This window comes from Anser anser, assembly GCF_964211835.1.
Source record: "Anser anser genome assembly, chromosome: 2".
Lineage (NCBI taxonomy): Eukaryota > Metazoa > Chordata > Aves > Anseriformes > Anatidae > Anser > Anser anser.
In genome coordinates, this window is record NC_139721.1 from 136423212 (window position 1) to 136449730 (window position 26519).

At 38.4% G+C, this 26519-nt stretch overlaps 1 protein-coding gene across 6 annotated transcripts in view; it reads left to right on the top strand.

Moving 5' to 3' along the window:
* Nucleotides 1-26519, top strand: part of SLC25A13 (solute carrier family 25 member 13) — a 101020-nt gene that overhangs the window by 41282 nt on the left and 33219 nt on the right. For all 6 annotated transcript variants that reach the window (XM_083822470.1, XM_083822472.1, XM_083822471.1 and 3 more), the window contains 7 exons: nt 9352-9491; nt 16072-16218; nt 18004-18142; nt 18971-19064; nt 19240-19324; nt 21532-21616; nt 22084-22242. In XM_083822470.1, the coding sequence (XP_083678596.1) occupies nt 9352-9491; nt 16072-16218; nt 18004-18142; nt 18971-19064; nt 19240-19324; nt 21532-21616; nt 22084-22242 (849 nt within the window). The remainder of the gene's footprint in view (nt 1-9351; nt 9492-16071; nt 16219-18003; nt 18143-18970; nt 19065-19239; nt 19325-21531; nt 21617-22083; nt 22243-26519) is intronic.

A 26519-nucleotide genomic window follows, 5' to 3' on the forward strand; every position in this document is an offset into this window, starting at 1 on the left:
TAAATTAAAGTTGCCCATTAACAGATGTCAGACTGAAGACTGAGCATCTCTCTTCTCTTTAGCAAAAAACAAGGAATGATCACAGCATCACTGAACAGTTGAGGTTGGGCGGGACGGTGGCAGCTATCTGCAGGGCAAGCAAGGCCAGGCTGCTCTGAGGACTGTGTCCAGTGGAGGTTTTAAATATCTCTGAGGAGACTCTGTGGCTTCTATGAGCAAGTGACTTCCACAGTTTGTCTATCATGATGGTGAAAAAGAAGTCACTGATTCCTAGTTGGGATTGCCCACGCTCTGGCTTGCATCCACTGCTTCTTTTGCTTCTTGTGTGCCTCTCCACCTTCCCTACACCCTCCTGCTGGGTAGTTGTGGACAGCCACGAGGTCCTCCTTTAGCCCACCCCTCACCAGGCTGAGAAAACCCCATTCCCTCAGCCTGTTCTCACATGCCACGTGCATCAACACCCAACTGTCTTGATGATTGTGATGTACAGAGATGATAAAGTGATATTTTATTTTAGTTAGTATATTATGTTTATCTTGGTAGAAGTGATCTGCTTTTTTTTTTTTTTTTTTTTTTTAACTATTATTATTCTTCAGGGCAAAAGGGGCAAGTTTAATTTTTATGCCCTCATGGGGCCTAGTGCTTTCCAAATATGTGGTCTTTGGGCTCTGGCAGTTTGTCACTCTCATCTAAGGAAGCCAGGAAAGGTAACAAAGAAATGCAAGGTTGTTGCCAATAAGCTGAAATTATGGATATACACAGCTCCAGCAGAAATATTTTTAAGGATTTACAACTTGAAAAAACGTTAAAAACCTTTTCTGTAAGCCAAATATGTAATGCTTTGTGTATAAATTTCATGTTATTTCCCCTGACGTCCAAGGACAGAAGAAGCAGACAAACTTGGATGCAGAATCTTAAATGCTGAGAGTTACGGTACTCTTGAAAAAGAGCCTCTTTCTCGGGGTATTTGCACTATTTAGCAGAAGTAATAGATGTGCTCATCTCAGTCAAAAGTCACAGCCAAGCTGAATGGGACGATGTATGGGTATGTCACAAGGAAGCGCATTCATAGTTTCTGAAGCGACCAGAGTACAAACAACCAGAGCAGGGGAAGGTTAAGAGGATAAAAAAGCATATTTTTAGCAGAGGGGTGAAACGTGAAGTTATTGTGGATCTTTTGATTGGTGAAAAAATCACAAAGACAGAAGCATGTTCTGTATGATGTTTTCATTGAAGTAAGATTAATCTGTAATACTGCTCTGCCCTTGTTGAAAAGTTTGGATTGGGCAACAAATTTAGAGCCACTGGATTTTGTTCGGTAGATAGCATCTCTCTTCTAAAAGAAAAGGCATGCTGAACTTTTTATTAGGATTTGTACCAGACTTCCTGTTTTTCTGTTTTTTTGGGGGGGGATTTTTTGATGGTTGTCATTCTCATGACAGTCTTCGTAATAGATCTGAATGACGTTTGGTTAGTGATACTTTGCTTAATCTCACCTTGGTGTATAGTATGTGCTATAAAGCCTTTGTTGCTTCTTCAAACCACAAAAATGGATATGTTTCACGTCTTAGTGAAAGCAGCCACGTTTAGCGAAGGAAGACTCCATCCTCCTGCTTCTCTTCCCTGCTATGAATGCCTCTAAGGGTGCTGACACTCCAGTTGGTGCTGTTGCAATGCTGCCTGGAGATGTGCTGAGTCAAACCAGTTCATTTTATGCACGCATCTCGGGATCCATCGTAAGCTTTTGCTTTCCACTGATTTGCTCCAGATGTTAATAGGTTACCTGGAGGTGATAAAAGGTGAGAAACCATTGCGAAGGCAGCCACTTTTTGATATAAGTGGAGCTTTATTGCTCTTCTTTAAATGATCGGTTTGCATTCCAAAAAAAACCCAAACCCAACACCATCATTTTTTGGGAACTTTTAACCTTTTTTAATCACTCATGAGCAATGTTTTCTGAGCAACTGCCTGCAGGTGCACACCACTATCAGATTGACGTGCATGGATTGTGTGGTATCTTCTCAGAGACAGAAGAACGGCTCAGAAAGCTGTTCCAGTTCAGTGGGTCAAAAATCCACTTTTTATGAAAGGCTAACTGTAGATTTGCACGATTGACTATAATGGCTCCAATTTTAAGAGATAGAGGTAACAGAGAGCACTTCCAGTTGGTGGGATAATTCAAGAATACTACATGCTCAAATGGCTAAAATATTGTGCTTTCTGCTGCTACTTCGAGCTACTTAAAAAGAAAAAAATAGGTGTGGAAAAGGTGGGAAAAAGCCAATTTGAGAGTAAATCTCAACTATATGGGGTCACTCTTTGGTTAACAGTAAGCCCCGGGTTAGCCATCTTTCATGCAGCTGTGTATGCTGTTGGGGAAAAAAATACAACATGATTACTTGGCAGCATTTGGAGAGGAACCAGAAGCTTCCACACCAGAATATATTTAAACTGTAGCAGCAGAAGTATACTATTTTAAGCTTGATTTTTTTTATTCACTTTCCGTCCCCTTTTCAAATTGTCCTAGAATTACAAACTAGAAGGCAAAAAAACTTCAGCAGGCCCTGAAAGCTAGCAAGGTATTTTGTTATTACAAATTTTAATATGAAATTTCAGATGGCAAAATACACATACTTTCAGAGTGTGTGTACTTCAGTTTTCTAAATTGGAAAATCTGCTGTTACCTAGCAGTTAATAACTATTTTTTCCAACATTTGGAATGCAGGACCTGATTTGATAAGCTGATAAAAGAAAACAAAACTGAGAACATGTTGGAAATGCTCAAAGTGAAAATTACAGTTTAGGTAGGTTTGGGGGTAGATAGTTAGACATTTTAATTGAACTAAAATAGTTTTATACTAATACAGTACTGTTGTGGGAGTACATTTTGTGGTGCATTTGAAATTGAAGTATTTAAGTGGGGGAAAATGTATGTTAATGCTTTGCAAGAAAGTGATTTTTTTTTTAATACCATCTATCTAAGCAAAATAGCTGTTAAAGAAATAGAGCTCTCAAGTCTGTATTTGGAGAGTAAAGTGTAATAACTTTTATGCTCTTTTAGGATAATTTGTCTGAGCCAGGAGTTTGCTTTTATCACTTTGGTTGGTGTATTAAACTGCTGTAGGAAACGATCAGGTGAACTCTGAAGTAAATTTGTTTTCCTGGGCAGCTACAGCACAGTCAGCCCCTGCCAGTGTCAAGAAAGCTGTTAAGTCAGTCTGGATTCTGAACGTCCTGTGATTTTAGCATCTCCATGATAGGGATAACAGAAGTGAGTCCAGATGATGATTTCACTTACCATGTGGAAATAGGGACATTGAATTTGATACAACAGCTTTGGTTACACACAAGCAGCACTGGCTTATGTTAAGCAGCAAAACTTCTGCTTGTCCACTATAATTCAGCACTAGTCCATAGCTGGACTAGCTCAACACAGCTAAATTGGTTTAAAATTACCATTTTTATTATTTGAGTTTAATTGCATCTTTGGGGATTTTCTCTGAATTTGGAGTAATTAGTCCTATTAAAAAACCCATAAGCTACCACTTCCAGGTATATACATGCACAAAAATTTAACAAAAGCAAATTCTTTTTTTTTTTTTTTTTTTTTTTTAGGGTGTTTACACCCAAATGTCTATGTACAGCCACACTTTTTAGGTGCAGGTGAAACTGATCTTAGTCTAAATATACAGGGTGCACTAATGGAAGGTTTTGCACTCTTTTGAATGACTGTTTTAAAGCAGAAGCATACTGCGTGATAGAGTGCAGATGAATTGCACTGACCTGAGCTGCTATCTTTTTTCAGATCAACCCCCACCCTTCTCGAGTCGTGAAATACAATCCCATTATCTTCAAATTATGTACTCAGTTTCTACCGTGCCAGCTTCAGCGTGAGAGTTCTAACAGATATCTTCCTAATAGTATTTTTAAGAAGGAAAGAACCTAACATAATATTTTTTTTTTTATTCAGAATTGTGGAATTGCTTGTAGCCCATGTTTTGCAAGGAATTAAGAGGTAGAAAAATACAGCATTACTGTACTACGTCAAGACTTCTAACCCGTGGAAATAGGTGGCTGTGACAGCTATTCCTGCTCTTCTTTGCCAAGGGAGGTTGGAGGGATGAGTACTTTTCCTTTGCAATCCATAGTAATCAAGGTATTCAAAGATATTATTAATTCACAGCATGCCAGGTATAAAACTATTTTAACCCATTTCCTTTACAAAGCATCAGGGAGATCAAGAAGGTGATTGTAATGCTAGTACTTCCAGAGCGCTCTAGCTTTTCTGCGTAAATGTGGATGACCGGACAACCCAGTCAAGTACTTGGACTACCCATAAGGAAAACATCAGTTCACATCTTAGCTGAGCAGATGTGATGTGAGCATATGTTTTCCAAAATAAAAAGGCATAATTATAGAACAGTCATAGTGCCAGACCGTGGAAGGATGGAAATAAACTCTGCGCTGCATATTTGAAGTTCACAACAGTAAATAGGAAAGGGAAACGGAGAAAAAAAAAAAAAAGAACAAAAAAGAACCCTTGGACAAAATCCAACAATTTCAGTAAAAGAAGATAATACAAAATATTATTGCTTGAGTGTTTTTGACATACATATGTACTTGTCTCTAGACATACACGTTTTTGCACAGGTTCATCATACTTTATTTTTGTTGCCAGGAGCAGCGAGGGCGGCTGCTCCACAAGACGGGTGAGCCGGCAGCCAGCAGAGGTGACAAGAGGACAGGGAGGCACGGGCAGAGGCTTCACCAAGGAGGGGCACAGTCCCGTGCTGCCTAAACAAGGAGAGCAGAGCAAGTCTGGTGGCGGTGACCAAGGTCAGCCAAGAGTGCAGCGATCACCAGACAAGCCAGTGGTGATGAGGCAGGTTCAAGGACAGGCCTCAGTCAGAGTCAGCAGGTTTGGGATCACCAAGGCAGGTGGGCAGGCAAAAGTGTCCATATGGACTAGTTCAGGCAAAAACCAAGGACCTGAGATACGGGGCTTCTCACAGCTCTTTGCCCAGACCCTTATCTAAGTGCTCATAGTTGTGGCAGGGGGAAGAGGTTGCAGAATCTGGTGGTGCGCACAGGGTCATGAACCTCGTGGAAGAATGTAGTTCCAAATGGTCAACGAGGACTCGGTGCAAAGCCTGTAGAAGTCATTCTGTTCTCATCTCCGCTGGGCTTTAGGTCAGGTCTTGCTGGTTGGCAAGGTGGTAGGGTCATGACGGTGAAACAGCTACTCACGAACAGGTTAATTTGACCAGCTGGACTTCCCTCTTTTATTTTTTCTTTCATGTAAGATTTTATCTAAATGACTTTGTAATTGAAAACGTTGAACTTTTTGAAAGCCATTTAAAGGAAGCTGTTTCCAAATGCTCGATCACAAGTATGCAACATTAACAAAACACGATTTTATAAAGATACCACCTTTTGTCTGGGCAGAATGATGGGGGTTTGCATATTCAGGTTTTTAAAAATCCACATCTCTGTATAAAAAAGATCTGTTTGTCACTTTTGTATTAATTTTACTTTGCTGGAACCAAATTGTAGCTGTAATGCTCGTATGTTCCTCTTCAGGCCCTTGAGTGTGATGAATATAGAAGCAGCTACTGCCATAAGGGTTTAAAAAGTTTATTGGTACTTGTGGAATTCTTGTTAGCTCTTGTTAGCTTGTTCATGTATTTTCAAATTTGTCTTTTGCTTTCCTCTTTACAGAAGGTAGCCTGTATTCTTTACAGAAGTTGCTATTACCAGTATCAGGATAATCTGATTTTTAGTTTTTAGCACAGGTTTTCTATACCAAGCAAAAAAATAAAAAATAAAAATTAATTGCATAAAGGTGCAACATATAACTGTATAAAATAAAGCCCATTTTAACAGCCTTTTTGCCAAAATTTTGTGGCTATTTTCTAAGAGGGGGTTTTGTAGATGATCATGATTTTTTTTCTAGCTATGAAACATTTTTGTACTTGTGCAAATATATAGTTTGAAAGCATCTCCATCCCTAGAGATAATCAACCCTCAGCTGGACATGGTCCTGAGAAACCTGACCTGATTGGATTGTTTTTGACAGGAGGCTGGACCAAATGAGGTCCAGGTGTCCTTTCCATCACAAAGTATTCTGTGACTCTAAAAAAAGTTCCTTTAAAAACACAAAAACAAAAACACATCGCTACTGAGAAACGTTTCTGCTACTCTATGTTTTAAGGTGTATAGTTCAGCTAGTTGGTGGAACTTCACAGCTCCAGGTTTGAGGTCCAAACTACAATTTAAAATTGTCCATTTTTTATTTTAATTCTGTACTTAGATGATTAGGAGATTATATTTAGAAGTGAGTAATAATTTGGAGTGAGTTCTAGTACACAGTTGGATGTCTTCTGATGGTTAGCAGGCTTGTTCGGGTTTTAAGTTCCTTTGCTGAAGGTTCCTTTTCCTATTTGCAGTGCCAATATTAAGAGGTGGGTTTTTTTTTTCCTTTTGACAGAAGTTAGCTTTTTTTTTTTTTTCCACTTTTTGGTTTTTGATTTTCTTGGTGATTTTTCTTGTATGCCACAACCAAGGAGCTTTTACAAGGCAAGTTGGGGGAGCAAGACACATCGTACTTGCAACATAGCTCATGTGTGATAACTAATCAAAATAAAATTACAGTGGCATAATCACAGGACACTGTAATTTTCATATGTAAACATAAGTTAAAGATTGTGAGGAGCCTGGTGTCATCAAAAGGAATTTGAGACTGCTTTTATATTAACTACGGTTTTCCTATCTCTTATTTCACATCAAGTAAGAGAGCACTTTTTTTTTTTCTTTTACAAAGACAAGTCTGGAGTCCAGCCAAACCTAGTTTTTTGTAAATGTCAATGTTTCTAAACTCATCCAAACAGAATCAGTGTCTTGTTCTGTGTAAATCTGGGAGATGGGTTGGGAGGGACAAAGGAAACTGATGAGCATCTGAATGCTGTGTGGGAGACAGGCATCTAAACAGGTACTGTAGTTGTCCTGGGAATATCTTCGGTCCTCTGGAAAAGCAGAGTGGTTGCTAGCAGGAAGAGACAGTTTTCCAGTCCTTTTGTTTGTGGACAAAACAGGCTGCCTTCTTCATGCAGGTTCCTTTCTTTGAGGGCTGGGGGAGGAAGTCTGGCAGAAATCAGGAGGATAATCTCCAACATGTGACTTCTGCCCTAAGCTGTGTCAGTAGGAAGCATCCTAAATAACAGGCGTTCGGTACTGGGACAGTCAATCTGAACTGACTTTTCCTCCCAGTTGCCTTGAGAGCAGAATTTCGCCTCTGGAGAATGCTGGCTGACGAGACCCAAGCCAGTTGTGATGGAGCTTGAAGACACGAATGAACAATGCTGCCCTGGGGACACTGTCTCAAGTTGCTTGGAGAAAATTCTCATAGGACGTTAGGGCCTGCAGATCTGAATTTTAAGAATTTGAGGTTAACTAGGGTCAGTTTTTCTGTTTGTAAGTCAAAACCGACTTGTTCTTTCCGACCGATCCCAGGGATCAGTGGGTGGTGCATTTTTAAAGATGAAACTACTGACTTTGTTGAGATGTGAGGAGGTCTTCGATATCATCTCTACTGTCTCCACGAATCCGAGACTATGACCTCCCCCCTTGCTTTAGAACAAGCTGTCCTTGCAGGTAGTACCAGCTGCAGTGAGTTTGGGTCTATTTGAAGCAGGACACTTGCCTCATTCACCACCTCACAACCATTTTTTGTATGTCTTAGTCCTTCATTAACTTAGGTACTTCCTGACAGCTTCCTGGCTCTCAGGTTCCTCTCTCATCCTGGCTGTCACTATTTCTTGCTTCTTTGTCTGACAGTGTGAATTTCACCTTGGCTGGGTTTCCCCAGGTCAGCAGAGGCACTGTGCGTATCAGGCATGGACTAAACTAGAAGCCAAAACTCGATCTGTGCAGGAGATGAGACCTCGTGGCCCCAAAGTGTCAGCTCCCACTTCACTTGTGGCGCTGGGGCGAGCAGGAAGATGGCTCCCAGGCCTTGCCCGTCGGTAGGGGCTGGCTCCAAAGAGGTGGCTTCCAGCTTCTTCTGCAGGCAGGGAGACAGACAGCTGTGCTGCTTTCCTTCCCTCCAGGCTCTGGTCACGCTTGGGAACTGGCTTCCAGCTCCGTGGCTCACAGAGACAGACAGGAGCTGAGAGCTTGGGTTCCTGGTCTCCTGCGAAGTGTGAAGGGAGCAGGAAGCCACCTCCTGGCCCTACCTGTGGGTAGGGAGCGGCTCCTGGGAACAGCTCTCCGTGCCCACAGGAGCTAGCAGGAGACGAGAACTGGCTCCTGGCTGGCATTGCTGGAGGCTTGTGCAGACGTGAGGGAGGTATATGGCAGCTGGGAACCTCTGGCTTTGAGCTTCTCTTTGGAAGATGTGCTTGCCATTTATTTTTGGCTGAGACAACAGCTACTCTTGCCCTGAAGTGGGCTTCATCGTATGAGAGACCTGTCTGAAAGACAAGTATTTCCTCAGGTCTTGTTCCTGTTTCTGTTAGTTAAAATATGTATAGTCCAATTCCAGGAACATATTGCCCTTATTACTGATTAGACAAGTTGGTGTGTTTCAAATAGTATTCATTTCCCAAAAATGTCATGTACTATCAGAACGTCTGCCAAGCCCATAATAAACTGATGGCCAGTTAGGACAACTAAACTAATCTAAACTAAACTATGAACCTTGCATTTAGGTGTGATTAATAAAACTTGCTTGCCCTGCATCCCATAGCAAAAATGAGACTGTAAAGTCTGCTTTATGTTGGAGGTGGTGATAAGTTTGTATTCTGTCTGCCATGTCCCTCCACCCCCTGCCTCACATATGACTGTTCCTGTAAGGTAACTACAGAAAAGTGGATCTTGAAATACTGGTATTTTTATAGTTGGTTTGTTTGAATGTGGAGAACTCTTGGAATAATACAAAAGCCTGAATTATAGTGACACAAAACTTTCATTGTTAGCAGTTTGAAAAGATTATGCTGAAAATTGGTTAGCTTTAGTCATCTTTTCTTAAATTGTCTTTTAATTTTAATCCTTTCTCGCTTGGTTTTTAAACTTGAAATACCCAGTTGAGTCTCTTCCAATCAAATGCTGCGAACATAGAACTTCACAAGTAAGATTATTCAAGAGATTGTATTTGTGAGGGTGTTCAAAACTTTTCATTTATTATGATTTTGTTTAACAAAAAAGCTAGGTTTGCTTTACAATGTTACTGATTTATATGAACAATATTGCTTTCCTGTTAGAATACGCTGTATTTGTTTTGCTTATATAAATATATGCTCGTCTCTATTGTTATTTTATTTTATTATTAGACTAACATTTTTCTTTTCTTTCCAGAGGATGCTAAGCAAGTTTTTGGCCAGACCACGATTCATCAGCACATTCCATTTAACTGGAATTCAGAGTTCGTACAGCTGCATTTTGGAAAGGACAGAAAAAGACACCTAACATACGCGGAGTTCACCCAGTTTTTACTGGTAGGTATAATACAGTACAGGTTATCAAGATTAATAAGATACTTGCAAACTTGCAAAATACCATACTAGTAGGAAAGTTGTGAGAAAGACTGTGTGGACTTTTACAGTTGGACTGCTGAACTTTGATAGTGTTGATAAATAGGATAAGCTAGTGGTAAATTTTCTGATTCTGGACGGCTCTTTTTTTTCTTCTTTTTTCTTTTGTTTTTGGCACCTGTGTGCAGAAAGTCAGGTAGTTTTTGAAAATTTCCTATATTGCATGAGTCAAAGAATATTAAATAACAGTACTGAACATTTTGAACCCAGACTAGTATTAAGAAATATTTCTGTCCGTAAATAGTACGTTTACCAAATTGGTATTTAATTCTGTGCCAATATCCAGTAAGATGATGTTTTGCTGCAAGCCATTTCCACACAATTCTTTCCTTTTCATCACTTTTGTGTTTACAATAGGGAAATACTACTTAGTTTTGCTTTTGGTTTATAGAGAATAAAATACTATCTTTCTTTTACAAGGAATTCTTGCCTATATACACTTCGGGGTACTTTGTTACAGAAAACAAAATATTGTGCTAATAAAAAAAAATAAACAGATTATCTGCATTTCAGCACTACTGTTAAAAATACTCTGTAGTAGGAAAAGTGATCCTTGAAGTGGTGAACATGTGAGATTCTTATTTGTATTCCGTCTGAATACTTAATGCCTGTATTAGTATTTACACTAGAGAGTTTTAAAATGGGAAACCGCTTGAAGACTGCAAGGTTTCTTTTTTTCTTGTTTACACAAGTATGTTAGTTCACAGTAGGGGGTGGTATCATTTTGATGAGGAATAATTAAGATAATGCTATTGAGACAAATGTTTCAAATTGACTTTGTAGAACAGAGCCTAATTAACTTTGTATGAAGAGGACGTCAGGTATCACATGATTAAATTCTATTCCCTTAGGTTTTGTGTTGACTGTTGCAACTCCTAAGTAGCTCAGATATGCACCAATTTTGTGACACAATGGTGAGCTAGAATCTCTTCTGGATGAAAGAACCAAAACGTTACTTTATCAGAAAAAAGGCCTGTGGCCACATGTGTTCTTGGTTGTTCCAGTACCTCCTTCCATACAGAATGAGCCCTGGATGTGTATCTTGATTTTGTTGGACTACAATCACAGGCTTAACAGACTACCAGTCCTGTTTGCTTCATGTATCTGTCTGTTCAGAGATCAGAGGAAAGCCTGAAGAAAAACACAGAATGAAAAGAAGACATGTAGAATCCTAGAATGGTTTGGGTTGGAAGGGATCCTAAAGATCATCTAATTCCAACCTCTGTGCTGCAGGCAGAGACACCTTCCACAAGAAGGTGTCCACTTGCATGCACACACGTGCATACAAAAGGGTTTCAGAGCCACCAGCTTACAACAACATGTAACCTCATGGCTGGGTATTTGGAAGATTTCAGTTCTATTTTTTTTGTATTTTTGGGTTCTTTCATGTTCTTTCTTTGAATTAGGAAAAGCAGGAGCTAAGGCATGAGTCATCTAGCTTTGGATTTAAGTCCTAACTACTAGGCTTTTTCATCCTAGTGGAGGGGTGATTCTTTTGTTGACTAAAAGGACTTTACTCCTATGTGATAATTTTCTGGGGAGAATTGTATTTGGTTTTATTGTGTCTTTTTTGTTGTTGTTTTGTGTGTTTTTTTAAACCTTTTTATACTGCAAAAGCGTATCTTAGCTATGTAGCAGTGCAGAGTAAAAGGTTGTGTTGGAACACATCAGTGGTCCTCTCATGAGCCAGACAGTCCTTTCAGTCATGATCCACACATGACAGAAAGAGGGAGGATGAGCGTAAACATGGAGAATAAGATCAACAATTGTGAGTGTCCTCTAGAGGGGTGAGATGCATTCAGGAAAAGTTCTAAGGCTGCAAATAAAGTTGCTCTCAGCATTGGTACAGACAGCAGGAACTTTCAAGCAAATTAATTGTTTTAAGGATGCTGCAACAGTTGTCTGCTATCAGTACAGTTTGTTAGGATGCTCAGTCAGTCACAGTAATTGGGTACATCTATTTACTGATTTTCTGTAACTGTAAATCTTGGAAACGTGAGTTTCCTTACTGACATGCTTTGCAGCATTATATTATAGGTCGCGAATTTGGGGCACAGAAATGACTGTCAGCACAGGCGTAGAAATCTTCCTTTAAGTTCTGTAACCTTTGGTACTCAGCCTTTCCTTCTGACATTCTGCCTTTGCATGAGTCAGTCTCCTTGTTCTGATGTCTAGACCTTGGACCTTAGACAGCAGGAGACCACAGTGGATACCAGATTACCTCTCTGCATTCCAGATGTGTGAATGCTCTTTATATTGCACTTAACATGGACCAGATGGTTCTGTAAGGCGCTTCAGGTACTGCTTTGTAAGTACAATGTAATTTGCCACTTCTAATGGAATAATCCAGCTAGAGTCAAATTCATTCATATTGGCTCCTATTATACCACACAAAGTTGTTACATATTCATTATCTGTTGCAGCATTTGGGCTAATCATCACTTCTGGCAAAGCTGAAGCTAGGCGGAAAATAACATTAGTATATTTTATCCATGCGCAAGACAGATCTCTTCTAGCTTTAAATAAGAAGAGTTTTTTTGGTATTCTGAATATTTATATCCAGCCACCCCCTTTTTTGTCTACAGTAACAGAGAAGTCCAAAAGTATAGCCTCCAAACTACTTAGCTCAAGTATGCTTAACAGTCTATCTGCATCAACGCAGAGCTCAAGGTGTGTTGTTTTACCCTGCTCCTCATTTCGCTAGCTTAAAATTAGCTCAGATGTCTCTGCTACATATCAGTCACATCTATATCTGTTTGGATATAGTCATGTTCTATTATCACTTAAATGGCAAGTCTGCTTCATGAAGCGCGATGCTGGCCCCTTTCCCAGCATGTGAAATCTATTCTGCAGAATGCATTTTAATATATGATTGTATGTGGACTTGCTAAATCCATTTCCATGTTATCTGGGGATTTATTCATGCCCAGCATATTAGTTGATGAAGTAGTACTCTTTATAATTGACACCCCAGGTTTTGCTCCGGTAGAAAGGATTGTGCTGCATATGAGGACTTGTAGATCCATTGGGATGGAACCCAAGCATAAGTTTCTATCTAACTGGAAAGTAATGAAGTTTATAATGAGCTGTAAGTGAAAGCTGAGGTAAAATCTGTAGATGGGAAATAATTTCATGAACATTTTGGTGCCAGCATGCCTGCCATGATGTGCAAATTCATTTTTCACAACATCTTTTACTAGCTTGGGGAATTTTGGACTCGCAGCATCAAGGAAGAAGCTTATTTTCTGAAGTATATCTATGTTTACAAAAAGTCTAGTCAGAGAAGGTTCTTTTTAGCATGTGTAATTTGTATTGCAAAGCAATGAGGATTGTATTCCTTTTAAACATAACCTGTCTCAGTAAGCAATACTGGACAGAAATAGGTAAAACAAATGTTTCTGCAGATCAGATAGCGTCTGTAAATGCTACTACAGCTTTGCTTTTTTTTCAGTTCATTTTAAAGTGATATTTTTTATATTACTGCATGTACACGACATAGGACATGTTATGAACATCTTATCAGATTTCACTGATAAATTGCTCGTAGCTGCTGAGCCTCATTTTGAAACGCAGTCGTGCTGTGAGGTGCCTTAACTTTCAGACTCAGGGAATAGATAGCCTTTCTTTGGAGCTGAACATGTTAAGGAGTTTATTGCATTGTTATGCAATGGACAGTGATTAGAGAACTGACATCTGTCTGTTTTGTTTTGTGGCAGATTTTATATGAGAAATTTGGTTTCGAGGCTAAGTCTCCTTTGCATATAATGTCTGAACGTTCTCATATGCCCTATCACTGTGTCGTTTTGGGAATTTTGGGAATGTCGTGTGACAGAAGGTCCTTGTGCTTCCTTGTGTTTGATGGGATGAGTCTTCATTATTTGCAGTCTGCTTAAACCGCTTCATTTCTGAACTCAGGAGGAGGTGCGAATAGGGAGCTCCAGAAGACTGAGATCACCCTATTCAGAGCTTTGAGTTGCTGTCTTTTTACAGCTAAGCAGTTATTTACTAGCTGTCGAGAGTATGGGCAAATGGCAGCACTGAGGCCTTGCCGATGTGTTTAACCAAGTGGGGTAATTCTCTCTAGTTAATTCCATGGGTACCAAGACGAAGGAAAGGAATCATGTAAGCAAGGAAAAGATGGGGTGGTTTGGCTTGTACTTGATTGTGGTACTAACAGCCATTTTGTAATTAGCCAAGTGATGACAAGAAACATGCCCTTAACACATGTCTCTGGATCGTGAGCACTGCTTTGCTTCTGTGGCTGTGACGCTGCTATCAGCCAGGGTCCCACCAACACCTGGTGTGCAGAGGTGGTAGCAAACTGGACTTATGTTCTGCAAGTGGTCCTCCAGGTTGCTTTTTTTTTTTTTTAAACTGCATTTAAGTGCTGGTCTCTGCCACCGCAGGACTGCCAGCAATTTCAGTGGTTAAAACAAATGGAACGAGAGAGAGAGAGAAGAAAGCAACATTCACTGTTTCCCATGTTATTCTTCTGCTAAATGTAGGTGGTTTTTCTGTGATGCTGCCACTTACTGACAATTGTTTTTGTTAATGTGTTCATATTTTTGTTCATTTGCTCCTGTGTTTCCATCTGCTACGAGGTGAGCATTTAGGGAGACAGGAGTTGTTATACCTAACTCCTCTTCAGAGCTGTGTGCCTCCTGAGTAGCTGCCTGCCTCAAGCTGACAAGTTTTGTTGTGTTCCTGTGCTCCTCCCACTGTAAACCTCCCAGTGCTGCTTGCTTCCAAATTCTGTTGAAATTACAGGCACAATCGGAATGAAGCAGAAGCTTACATGGCTACATCCAGCCCGATTGCTCAATTGTAACACCTCCACACAGGGGGCTGTAATGTAAAGGAAACGTGACAGAACTGAAATTGTAACGCTGCACATTATAACCCCCACAAGCATTTCTCATTAAAAGCAGAAATTTCTGAATAATTCTGGGAGTGAAGTGCCCTGTTGAAACACTGATCGGGCCTTTCCTCTCCCCCCGCCTTCACCTTCTTCTGCCTAATGTATTAGGTGCTTTTCATCATACCTTTCAGTTCAGGGTATAGCGTTTTAATTAGGAGTTAAGACTAAAATTAGAGAGGCTGGGAGACTGAAATGAAAAGGCAAAAATGGTTTGAGTGGCAGCATGCACCGGTGGGTGAGTGGAAGGATGGATGGTGGCTGTGGGCCTTCTGTGGACCCGCTCCTACGCCTGTTGAGTTTGCCTTTCACCATTCACTCTCTGCCCCTGTGAATACTGCTGTGAGATAAATAGCAACTTACAGAAGATGATATTCGCTGAGAGTACATCATGCTTGTGATTCCTGACTAGCATGAGTCTTGAATTAATGTGACTTTTAAGGCGTATTTTTTTTGCAAGTGGAATTAAAGTAATAGGATAGCGTCGTTGTCCACTGCAAGACTTGGCATAGCGTAACTGGCATACTTTTGCTGTGATTCCGTTTCCTGAGTAATTGATTACTAATATGTATTCAGACTAGGCACTCTATTTCCAGTGAAGTATTTTTAAGCCTTGAAATTGGAAGGAAGGAGATGGTAATGATTCGTTTTCTTCCAGTCAGTAGAGAAACACTGATTGGTAAGTCAAACTATGTCACCAAAACGTAATTCTGCTTTGAGAAAATCTGTAGAACTAGATAAAACTTCAACACATACTGTCAAGTTACCATCTGTGCATAATTGTTCTTTTTAATTAAAAAATAAGAAAATATTCTAACAGTAATTTATGAAGAAATGGAAAAGGTCACGGTAGAAAAAGACACAAATTTTTGAGTGGTTTAATGCCTTTTTATCTTCTCTCAGTGTTACATTTGAATCACAAACTGAGTTTATCAGGTGGTTGTATCAGATGATACTTGTGATAGGTCTCTGCCTGTTACTGCAGCTGAAATATTGAGAGGTGATCTTTAAACAGTCATGATTCAGAGAGTTTTAGATGAAACTGCTGCTGTCCTTTATAGATAAATATATTTTAAATGAGGATGCTTTTTGAGGGAATACTTTCAGGACTAGTGGATGTCTGTGTGGAAATCTCTGATCATTGTATTATCTTCATTCAAGTGGTAGCAAAGAATTTTATGGAATATTTTTTGACCTGCAGCAACACGTGCAATAAACTGGATAATGCACATCATAGAACACTTTAATGTTCGTGCATGGGAGATTGCTTCCACTTGTGGCATATCAACATGCCCTTCATTTCTCAGTTAAATTAATTGCATGACCTACTGCCTCCAGGGCAGAAAAATTGTAGCTGTTGTTGTAGATGCTCAGCTCAGTGACAGAGGCCATATATGCAACAGTTGGAAAAGGCTGAAAATGATACATACAATATCAGTTAAAATCGGGTTACATGTAATTGTGTTTTGTTAAGTGTGAGACATTCTATAGGATTGCATTAAATAAATCTAACTGTTAAGGTAATAATTCTGAACCTTTTGTTTTGTTTTGTTTTTCACATATTTTCAGGAGATACAGTTAGAACATGCAAAACAAGCTTTTGTGCAGCGAGACAATGCTCAGGCTGGAAGAGTCACAGCTATGGACTTCAGGGACATTATGGTCACCATCCGACCACATATGCTGACGCCATTTGTTGAAGAATGTCTAGTAGCTGTGAGTACCTCTGGTAGCACCATTGGGAAAGACATGGGATACAAGGCTGAGATTCCTTTTTTTATGTAACTTGACCACTTTGTGGCACCTAGTCCACGTTACAAATGCATGTTTTTAAGCTTAGCAGTTATTATTCTACACATAGGAAGGTTAACCCTCATTACATTATGTGTCCTCAACATTCCTGGACTCCTGAGACAAAAGACAAAGCAAGTAGGTGGATCTTAGTAATGACCTACAAATGTGGAGTTCTGTGGCCACTTCTGGTCATTCCTTTTTTTTTTTTCCTCAAAGAAAAAATGCACAAAACTATTGCATCCTATTTAGGAAGTCATCCTCAAAGGACTTGCTTTGTAATGTCAGTTCTAATCTTTGGAGGGTAATTTCCAGACACCTGAGAGAGTGTATGAACTGCAACACCACCCAAGTGCATTCACTGATAGTAATTACACATCAGTGTACACATTTTTTGGCTTGAAATGCATTTTATTATTTAGCGGATATTTTCCTGATTTCTAGACCCTATTGTTATATTTCTGTTGTCCATTAAGCAGAATCTATAATTTTAGTTTTTAGTAATTTATTAATTTTGTGCCGTATCTCATGAGGAAAGTCTCTGTAGTTTTCCAGGAAGAATGGCCTTTCAGAACATATGAGGTTTGTCTTTTGTGAACTGTGTTTCTCACAAAGCAGAACTTCTATTACAGCATGATAGGCCAAATTAAATATTATTCATATTTAGATGAATATGAAGAGGGAAAAAAAAAAGGTACATTTGGTCTTGACCACAGTTTCTAATCTTGGAAATTTGTAGCAGCTCTTTCCAAATAATCTGAAGTCTGGCTATTTCCAGGTTTAAAGAAATTTGTTCTTCTTTGATTTGTAATGGAGAATTCCAGGGAGATGTGTAAAGTGATGAGAACTGCAAACTGTGTGCAGAATGTTGGAAGGAGCATACAGTGAAAAGCATAGCCAGAAGACTCATGGACAACGATTTCTGATACCTTCTTTCTCTATTCTCTCCCCAGTCTCGTTAGCAGCTTTCCTGGGTCATATACTCTCTCAGAAAATATCAGATGAGATTTTTGATTCTCCCTCAAGGTCAATTAAATTTTGGCAAGCTTGTGCATTGTTTTCAGAAATTTTGTAGATCACCAATCTTATACTTTAAATTAGTGAATTGGCCCAATATTTTTTTCTGTGTGCAGGCCCAACACCACTTCACAATAAAGGCTTAGGTTCATTACTCATTTTAGAACGAATAACTGTTTGAACCTCATTGTTCCCATTTGGTTTGACTGCCTGATATAAGCCTGAGAGCTTACTGCTGGTTTTCCACAACTTGAAATGCCTGTGAATTTAAATGTTTGAGTTGACCTTTTTCAGAATATGTTTTGATTTTGTTGAAATTTTCTGTATAGTAATATACTTTACATGTAGAAGTAGATTTCCTCATTACTAGAAATAAGCCAACTTATAAAACATTTCCAACTGAAACAGTACTGAAACTTGAACTTTGTAAATTACTACTGGTTATGTTGTTATAATCCTGCATATGTATTTGTTTAGGTTTGTAGGGTGGGGAGAGTTTTACATTCTGGTCATGATTAGTTTCAGTAACATAAGAATCTTTCATAGTTTTCTTTATTTCGCATTTTTTTTAAAAAAAAGCAACTCTGTGCTACTGTCACTCTTATAAAAATAATTTGTTTCAAAATCTTTATGTCAAGATTTTTCTTTTAACACTCTCCCTTCTCTTTTTTTCTTTTACTGTCTCTACTCTAGGCTGCTGGAGGTACCACTTCCCATCAGGTCAGCTTTTCCTATTTTAATGGATTTAATTCTCTCCTTAACAACATGGAGCTCATTAGAAAGATCTACAGTACTCTGGCTGGAAATAGAAAAGATGTGGAAGTCACTAAGGGTTGGTATAAATGTTTGCAGTCTGGAAGTTTCCTTGGGCATTTGGCTGGGGCAGGGTGGAGGGGAAGACCTCATCTGTATGCTTTTAAATCAATGCGAGGGGGAGAAAGCCTGCTTTGTTCCTGTTTCTTGGTACATCAGTAGTTTTGTACATTCCTGCTGCAGTCCACCTTCCAGGTTTTTCATTTGTTTCCATCAGCAAAAGGTCCTGGTAAACTGGCAGTGGGGGCAGGGTGAGGAAAGTATGTATAGATATTTAAAAGTTTAAAAAACTTCCTAGGACTCCTGCCAAATTGGCAGCCTATTAAAGTGACCTTCAAGGGTAGTTGAAGAATTCCATAAACTTGTATTGGCGGCACAGTAAGCTGATCTACAAGCTTGGAACAAGATGTTATCTGCTATATCTAACCACTTTTATAGAGAATTCCCTGTGCAACGCCAAAGTTTCATTAATGTGGCCTACCCTGACTATGCATGAAAAGTTCCACATCTCTTGACTCCTGATTTTTTTTGCCTTTTTTTTTTTCCCTCTGACCCACAACTGATTGATACCGTATGTCAAATATCCTAAATCCTGCTGATAGCGCTAAGCTTTAAGACCAGAGAGTAGTACTTGTTTGCATGATGGATATACCATTTCAAACATACATTTATGTAGCGGCAGGAACGCTTTAGTGGTGGGTCACTTTTATTTCTCTCTCCCCCTTCCCCTCCACGCCAGCATCTTCTGCTTAACACTAAAATATAAAGTAACTCTGAGGTGCTTTGGATTACTTGTATCTGGTTTGATTAGTTTTTCTTTCTCTTCTGTATTTCTGTTCTGTTGCAGAGGAGTTTGTTCTGGCAGCTCAGAAATTTGGTCAGGTTACACCCATGGAAGTTGACATCTTGTTTCAGTTAGCAGATTTATATGAGCCGCGGGGGTAAGTGAAGAATTATCTATCCTTCCCTTTTTTCTTTCCTCCTCTCTCATACTCTGAAGGAGAGGGAGGTGGTGGTGGGAAGCAGAAGGGTATAATGTAGTGGTCAAGTGCAGGTAACTCCTTGTGATCCAAAACCTATCTGTAAGCAATCACTAAGCTGAATTAATTTCCTCAGGCGCATGACATTAGCTGACATAGAAAGAATTGCTCCTCTGGAGGAAGGGACGTTGCCCTACAACCTGGCTGAGGCCCAGAGGCAGGTAAGAACAGCAAGATGCTGTTATGTATTGTGTTCTGTATCCAGTGTCGGATAAATAGATATCCTACCTCTCTATGTAGTCATAAAGCTGAGTTGCTTTTCTCTTGTGTTTTGTAATATCTATGAGGAATATCTTCTTGTTAGAATTTATTTTTAACCTGCATCTTGTCATCTCCATCTCTTCTCTGTGCCCCTTTCTCTTGGGTTGCATTTTGACAGGTTAAATGTAATTTACTTTGGAAAGATAAAACAAGATGTATGGGTGTTATCCAGCCATTTAGTAAATATTAGGTGTATACCTAATTAAGTTGTTTATGTTTCATGATTCTGTTGCTCTCTGTTCTTTTTAATGAGGAAAGACTTCCTGCTCTAAGTATGGATGGTAAATTCAGCATCTAGCCTATTAAATGGCAGCCCTTGTTCTGAAAATGCACGCATGTTCAAGGCGTCAGAGTATTCTCTGCTTTGCTTTATACTCTGCTGAATATAAAAATAGGAGAAATTATGTTTGGTCTACCATCACAATTTCCCTATAAGCAATAATATTCTCTGTTTGTACAAAAACTAAAGGATATTGGTTTTCTCTTGATGGTATAACAGAAGATGAACTTCTGTTGTGTTAGAGGAAAAAAGAAGTCAAACTTAATGATTTAAATGTCAAACTTACTGTTTTTTTAGTTTTTATGTTACTGTAGCATATATTATATTTTTCATGATACAAGTTACTATACAAATAGATTTAAAACTAAGCCTCTGTTTCTGTTTTTCTCTTTCTGTCTATTTTAAGGCAATCTTAACTTCGTGTCTTGTGAGACTGACTTTTTTTTGTTTTGTTTTGTTTTCCTACTCTGGGTCTGTGCAGAGACGCCAGTTTGACCACAATGATTTGATGCAGGCTACATTTTTAGGGCTACCAGGCCATAAGCCAAGCCTGTGTGTGTATGTGTGTACACATGCGTCTCTTTCGCTTCTCTTTCTTTTTCTCCTCCCTCCCCTACACTTGAACACCACCACCACAACTCCAAGACAGTATCTAGGATGGTGGTTTTCTGTTTGTTTGAGCAGTGACTAAATGTTGACTCTGCTGGGGTGAATTCAAATGAGTAGGCTCCCAAAAGCTGGCCGTCTATTCCTAGAAGATTCCTAAAGGAGTTAAAAGCTTGGACTGAATATCAAGTAACATAAGTTACAATAGGTGGCAGTAAAATGTAGCCAAAAATGCAGTTATGAAAGGAGCAACATCTTCAATTTTTGCTTTGGGGCCACTGTCCTTGCCAATATAATTTATGCCATTTTAAGACACTAGGACATAAGAACCTGCTTAAAATCTCACTATTTCTCCGTATCTGCCTCTACCTTTTCATTTTCCCATCCAGTTCCTTTTTAATGTCATCTGCTTGATGCTCAAACTGAAATGATTTTCAGCTACACTGATACCTTCATCTTGTTTTTTTCCCAACTCCAGATAGGTTGGAGTATTAGCTTAAACCTAAACTTATTTTCAGAAAAAAATAATAACATATAAAATCTATATATATTTTAGAAAAAAATCTGTATATATAATCAATTTTTCAGAAAAAACAATCTATATGAAGAACTAAGGACCCTGTGTAATTTTTGTTATACTGATATGTTTTCTGATAAATTTTTACTGATATATGTATTTTCTCTCATTGGATAGCAATTTTAAATCTGGAGCAGTTCTAAAATTATTTTTCATTCAGTTAAATCTAATACTCATGGAGTGTGAGAAAACTGAAATTGTAGGGGTATTTTATGAAACCTTATTGTCCTTGAGCAAATGTATATGAATAATGCTTGCATACATGCAAGTTTGACAGTCTGAGAGGTAGTAGGCACACCTATTTTTGGACACAATTCCAAGCTGGAGTTGCTTTTAGCTGTAGAAAATTAATAACCTAAGGTGTAATATGTGTGCCCTTTTATATACGTATTTGGATCGTTGATTTTAGAGTTGTATAATTTCTTGTAGCATCCATATTTCTTGTATTTTCCCAAACTGAAGAGGCTGTACTATATGATGCTTAGAAATGCATTGAAAAGAAATAATAATTAAAAACAAAATCTCCAATGTATTCTGGGATTTTCTCCAGGTATACTGTCTGATCATGAGATGTTCCCTCATGAAATACAATTGTCTGATTATTTTTCTTGTCCTCTCTTTTATTTTAAATCCTGTCTGAACAGAAAGCTCCAGGTGATGTGTCTCGACCTGTTCTCATCCAGATTGCAGAATCAGCGTACAGGTTTGCCCTTGGTTCAGTAGCTGGAGGTTAGTCATGGCTGAGCAAAATAGTATTCATCTTCACTGTTTTGTTTTGTTTTGTTTTTTTTCTTCTGCACTTCTTCCCCTTCTGCCTTTCGTTTGAGTGTGGAAGGCTTCCCCATCTTTTCCTTGAATCCATATCTAAGGACTGGGATGACTATAAGATGGAAGGGGAAGAGGTGATCTGGTCTACAAGAATTTATGGAATTTTTGAAAAATCGTTGGGAGTTTGCGGGTGATGTTTCTACTTAATTTGTCACCAAACCAGTTTCAGAAGAATCAGATTCATGATGAAGTAGGGTCAATAAATGCTTTTGGTTAAAATTGTGGGTGGTAGTTTTATATATCCAGAACATAATAAGGAGAAAAAAGATAAAACCAAATGTAGAAAGAGAGAGAGAAATGTGGAAGATGACAGTTGCAGTCAAACACCACAAATCATTATTTTCTTACAGCTTGATTTTTATTTGCAGCTGTTGGAGCCACGGCAGTCTACCCAATTGATTTGGTAAAAACTCGTATGCAAAACCAGCGCTCTACAGGCTCTTTTGTGGGAGAACTTATGTATAAAAACAGCTTTGATTGCTTCAAGAAAGTGCTACGTTATGAAGGTTTCTTTGGGCTTTATAGAGGTAAGTTTGAAAGGTGGCATATACTAATGGTAAGATACAATGAAGAGTTCAGGGGAACAATGTTTTTTTAAGACCATTTTTTAAAGACTTCAATTTTGTCTGGCTTGTACTTTTGCTTCATTTAAAATCTCATATTGATTTGCATTCCTATTCTAGCTGAACTGTTTGTGAACTTATTGATAATTAAAACATTGTAATGAGAATGTCTTTGTGGGACCTTTCTGTCCTTGCTTTCCTCTTCTGCAATAGGGTAGCAGTAGCAATTTCCTGTAGCAAAACTATACTATTAGTCAAGTTTTCATTTACTTAGCAATCCTTAGTACCAAGAATGTTTTGTCCTGTTTAGTAAGAAGTTAGACAAATCATCCTTTCTGTTTTTGTTTTGTTTTGTTCTGTTCTGTTCTGTTCTGTTGTTTTTTTTCAGTGTTCTTTCTCATCTGTTTTCTTACTATTAAAAGCGTACAACTGTATTGAAAATATGGCACCTTGTTATTAACCAGATCTCCTTTTGTGATATCTCTTGTGACAAATCAAATCCCTTTGAACCAGTTCCATGTGCTTCACTGATCACTGGGAATTGTCATCTTTATCAAGTTTTATGTATACCTCTTCTGAGCTTGTCAGTGTTGAGTCAGCCAGAGAGATTAGCTAGGATCAACCCACTTAGCTTAATATACGTAACCATTACTCCCAAGTTATGAAATTAGTTGTTCCAAGCTCCCTTTATAGTCAATGGAGAAAGCTCCAAAAGCTCATCTGCTCCGTCCAGGAACTAAATCATCCTCACTTTGGGCATCTTAGATAAGTGCCTGCAGTCAAGTGATGGATTTTTTATTTTGTCCTTGTCACCATTATAGTATCAATGATGTAAGTTCAGGTAAGTCAGAAGTAGTTATAAAGAATCATAAACTACTGGGTTCTGTGCATTTGTCTGTAGTTCTTCTCTGTCAAAGAAATAAAGCAAATTATATTTCTAGTATCTGCATTATTGAGATATCTTCCCCCCATCTGCCATGTTTATTGGGGTGGATTTGAAATTTGCATTATTTATTTTTAGCGATCTTGCTGAGGAACTTTTTTAATTTTTGAAAATGAGAATATTGTAATGGCTGAACTGAATTTCTAAAAACAGTTGAGTCAGGAAAGAGGAATGGAAGATTTCAGTAGAACAAATTATGGTCTGGCAAAGCTGTATGCACCTGAAAGGGGAAAACAAACAAACAAAACGGAAAAAAAACAAAACACGCTAACAGTTGCATAAGACAAAGTGTGAAACAACTCTAAAAGTAAGTGATACATGGGCACTCTGTAATATATGATCTGAGTTGCTGCAAGTTGGCTAAATAGCTCCTCCACAAAATACAGACTTCGTAATTCTTTCAGCACAATTGGAGATGGGAAGACTCTGTTATCGATTGTGACTGAGACCGTTTTTCGAGTAGGCCTAGTAATTTAATAAAGGGTATTGACATGGTTTCCATTTTGTAAGGGTTTATAGCAATCGGGATCCTAAAAAGTCTCAGTTATTGGCTAAAGAACAAAATATATTCCCTGCAAATGTATGCTTGCTTTTTCCATGATCCTGAAAGAATAAATACGCAGAACTCCACAACCATCCACTCCTGTCTTATGTAAATTCTGAAGTAGGGTGATTTTTCACCAAGGAAAAAAAAACTCAGAAATGTCAAAAATGTGGATTCTTAATTCAATTTGTTTGTTGTGGTTTCGGAGTGATCCTTCATTGCCAAATTCAGGGAACTATTGAAGCCTTCATTAGTATAGCTTGGTTTTCCGTTCTCCATCCCCTTTGCTACTTTTCAGTCTTCCTAGGCATACAGAATAGTAAAATCCCAGACAGTTTGGTGGTGCTGGTCTTCTAAACCCAAGACAATAATCTCATTTCTGGATTATATAGGAAAAATTGTGCAATGGCAAAGAACACCATCATTTCAGAGGCAAATTGAGACCTGCACTTGTACAGATTCTCTACTTAAAAGGCAGCCTGATTTAACTTCTCTCTTTAAAAAGAGTCAAATGGTGAAAGCTTCTTAAGAATGTGGAGCTTTCTCTGTACATTTCCATACATTTAGACTCTTGCCTAATTTCTAAGTAGATCATGTTGGGGAAAGCTGAACAACCAAGTGCAGAACAAAGGTTTCCAGTTAAGCTTGAGAGAGGACAGAAAAATTTGCAAGGAACGTTTTATACATCAGTATATTTACACAGTGTAGCGCGGTAAAGTTATAGCAAGAATCATCTAATTCTAATCTTAATTACCACACTAGCTAAGACAAACTGAACTACATCACCTATTGCTTCTCGTCAGTAACTGTTATTCTTTCTTATACTGTGGTGCATTCAGAGTTAAGCAAATTTTTTTTCTTCCACTGGAGAAGGGAGCAGTAATTGGTAGTTTTCTCCTACTTAGCTGAATAGTGATGCAAAACCTTTAAAAAAAAAAAAAAGAACAACAAAAAAAACTTGTAGAAACATTTGGAGCAGTGGTCTGTTTGTCATACCACACTGCAAGATAGCCAGCAGGAATTACAAACCCTACTCTGAACCCAGCCATTTCAGAGGATATTTTTAATACAAGGCACATAGTTACATCCAGTGAAGTGAACTGATTTTTTTTTTAAATCATTATTTTATTCCAAACTTGAAAAGGGCAAAACCACCATGTTCTAAACCACCATCTCAGATAAGGATAAATTACACCATCTTGTGGATGTACAGAGAGCACTAAATTCTGTTTAATGCAAATTTGGTTTTAAGGATAATCGACGTTTCTACTGAGAAGATGCTTTGATTTTAACAACAAATGTGATATCAACCGCTTTAGAATCGTTAACTTTCTGATATCCATTATTTGAATGCTGGGTTGTTAGATTAATTTTTGTTAAGACTGTGCATCTGAGATAAAATTTTCATGTCTCTTTCTCTGCGTGGCTTAAAAGAAAACTCATCTCAAGTACCTATAATTTACTGTTGTGGCTACATTTATACCTGAAATATGTATTTAGAAACTCACAGGTATTTATGTATATGCAAATATAAGAAGATTTTGGAAGCTGTGTTCTGTCAACATCTCTTCCAACTGATGAGGTCACCTATATTTCTTAATATTATTTTAATCATGTGTCCACCTAATGAGTCACAGAATGCTTCACAGTCTTAAGCAGTGAGATTAAGAGATTATTTCATCTATACCTGATGGAATTTTTATGGGAAATAAAAATACCAGAGATAAAATGCAGCTCATTAAAGTGTTCAGTAGCGGTTTTCATTTCAGATAATGCCATTTCACCAAGAGGATGAGAAAGACAGGAAATGCTGTGGAAGACTGTTATCTGTGATCATTAACTGTTAAGGAACCTGTTAGTTTTATTTCTTAAGATGGTGCTTCTAGCACTACAGTGACCCCAGATGCCTTCTGTTCTTAGATTTTAACATTCATTCATTCATTTATTCATGATCCAACTTCATTATTCTTGATGGACTCCCATGCAAATGATACAAGACCATGGCAGGAGCTTTCCTCTAGAATATGCAACGAAGTAGCATTTTTGTAGAGTGGAAGTACAAGCCTACTCCTACCCTAAAGTTTTGTAACAGCACAAAATCTTCATGAAATAAATACCCTGTTTGCAATCTGATCGAGCTGTGCTTAAATGGCAAATGGAAATTAATTGCCCAATTTCTCATATGAATCCTGTAATAGAAAAATGTTGCAGTATTCCGTTCCCACCTTAACATCATATGTCCAAATGGTTTCAAATATTTAACCTACACCGAGCAACAGCTCCTTCACTCAGTAGGTTTTTCTAATATGATGGGAAAACATTGTTCATTACACTATGTGAAGCTGGAGTTTCACTGTTAAAAGTCTGAAAAATGCTTTGACCAAATAAGACTTGCTCAATACCATCACCACAACTGGGCTGGATGAGCTCTTGCGTGTATATTGTTCGGCTATATTTAGGCTGCTTTCAGAGAGTAACTCTGAATGCAGCTTTCAGTAATCTCTCTCACGTAAAGAGCTACGAAAGAGCATTGGATATATAAAAATGGGTTGTATAATGTGTTTGCTGTATTCTATACTAGCAGGCTCCCTATGTGCAAAATGTTATTCTGGAACGTTACAAGAGCATACATTTTTTAAAGACAATTCTAAGCCTGTCGTACATCTGTGCCTGTGACATATTGCTGATCTGCTAATGCTCAGTGATATTGAAAAATGCTCAGCATGTCAGGATAACCCCAACAGAAAAATAGCA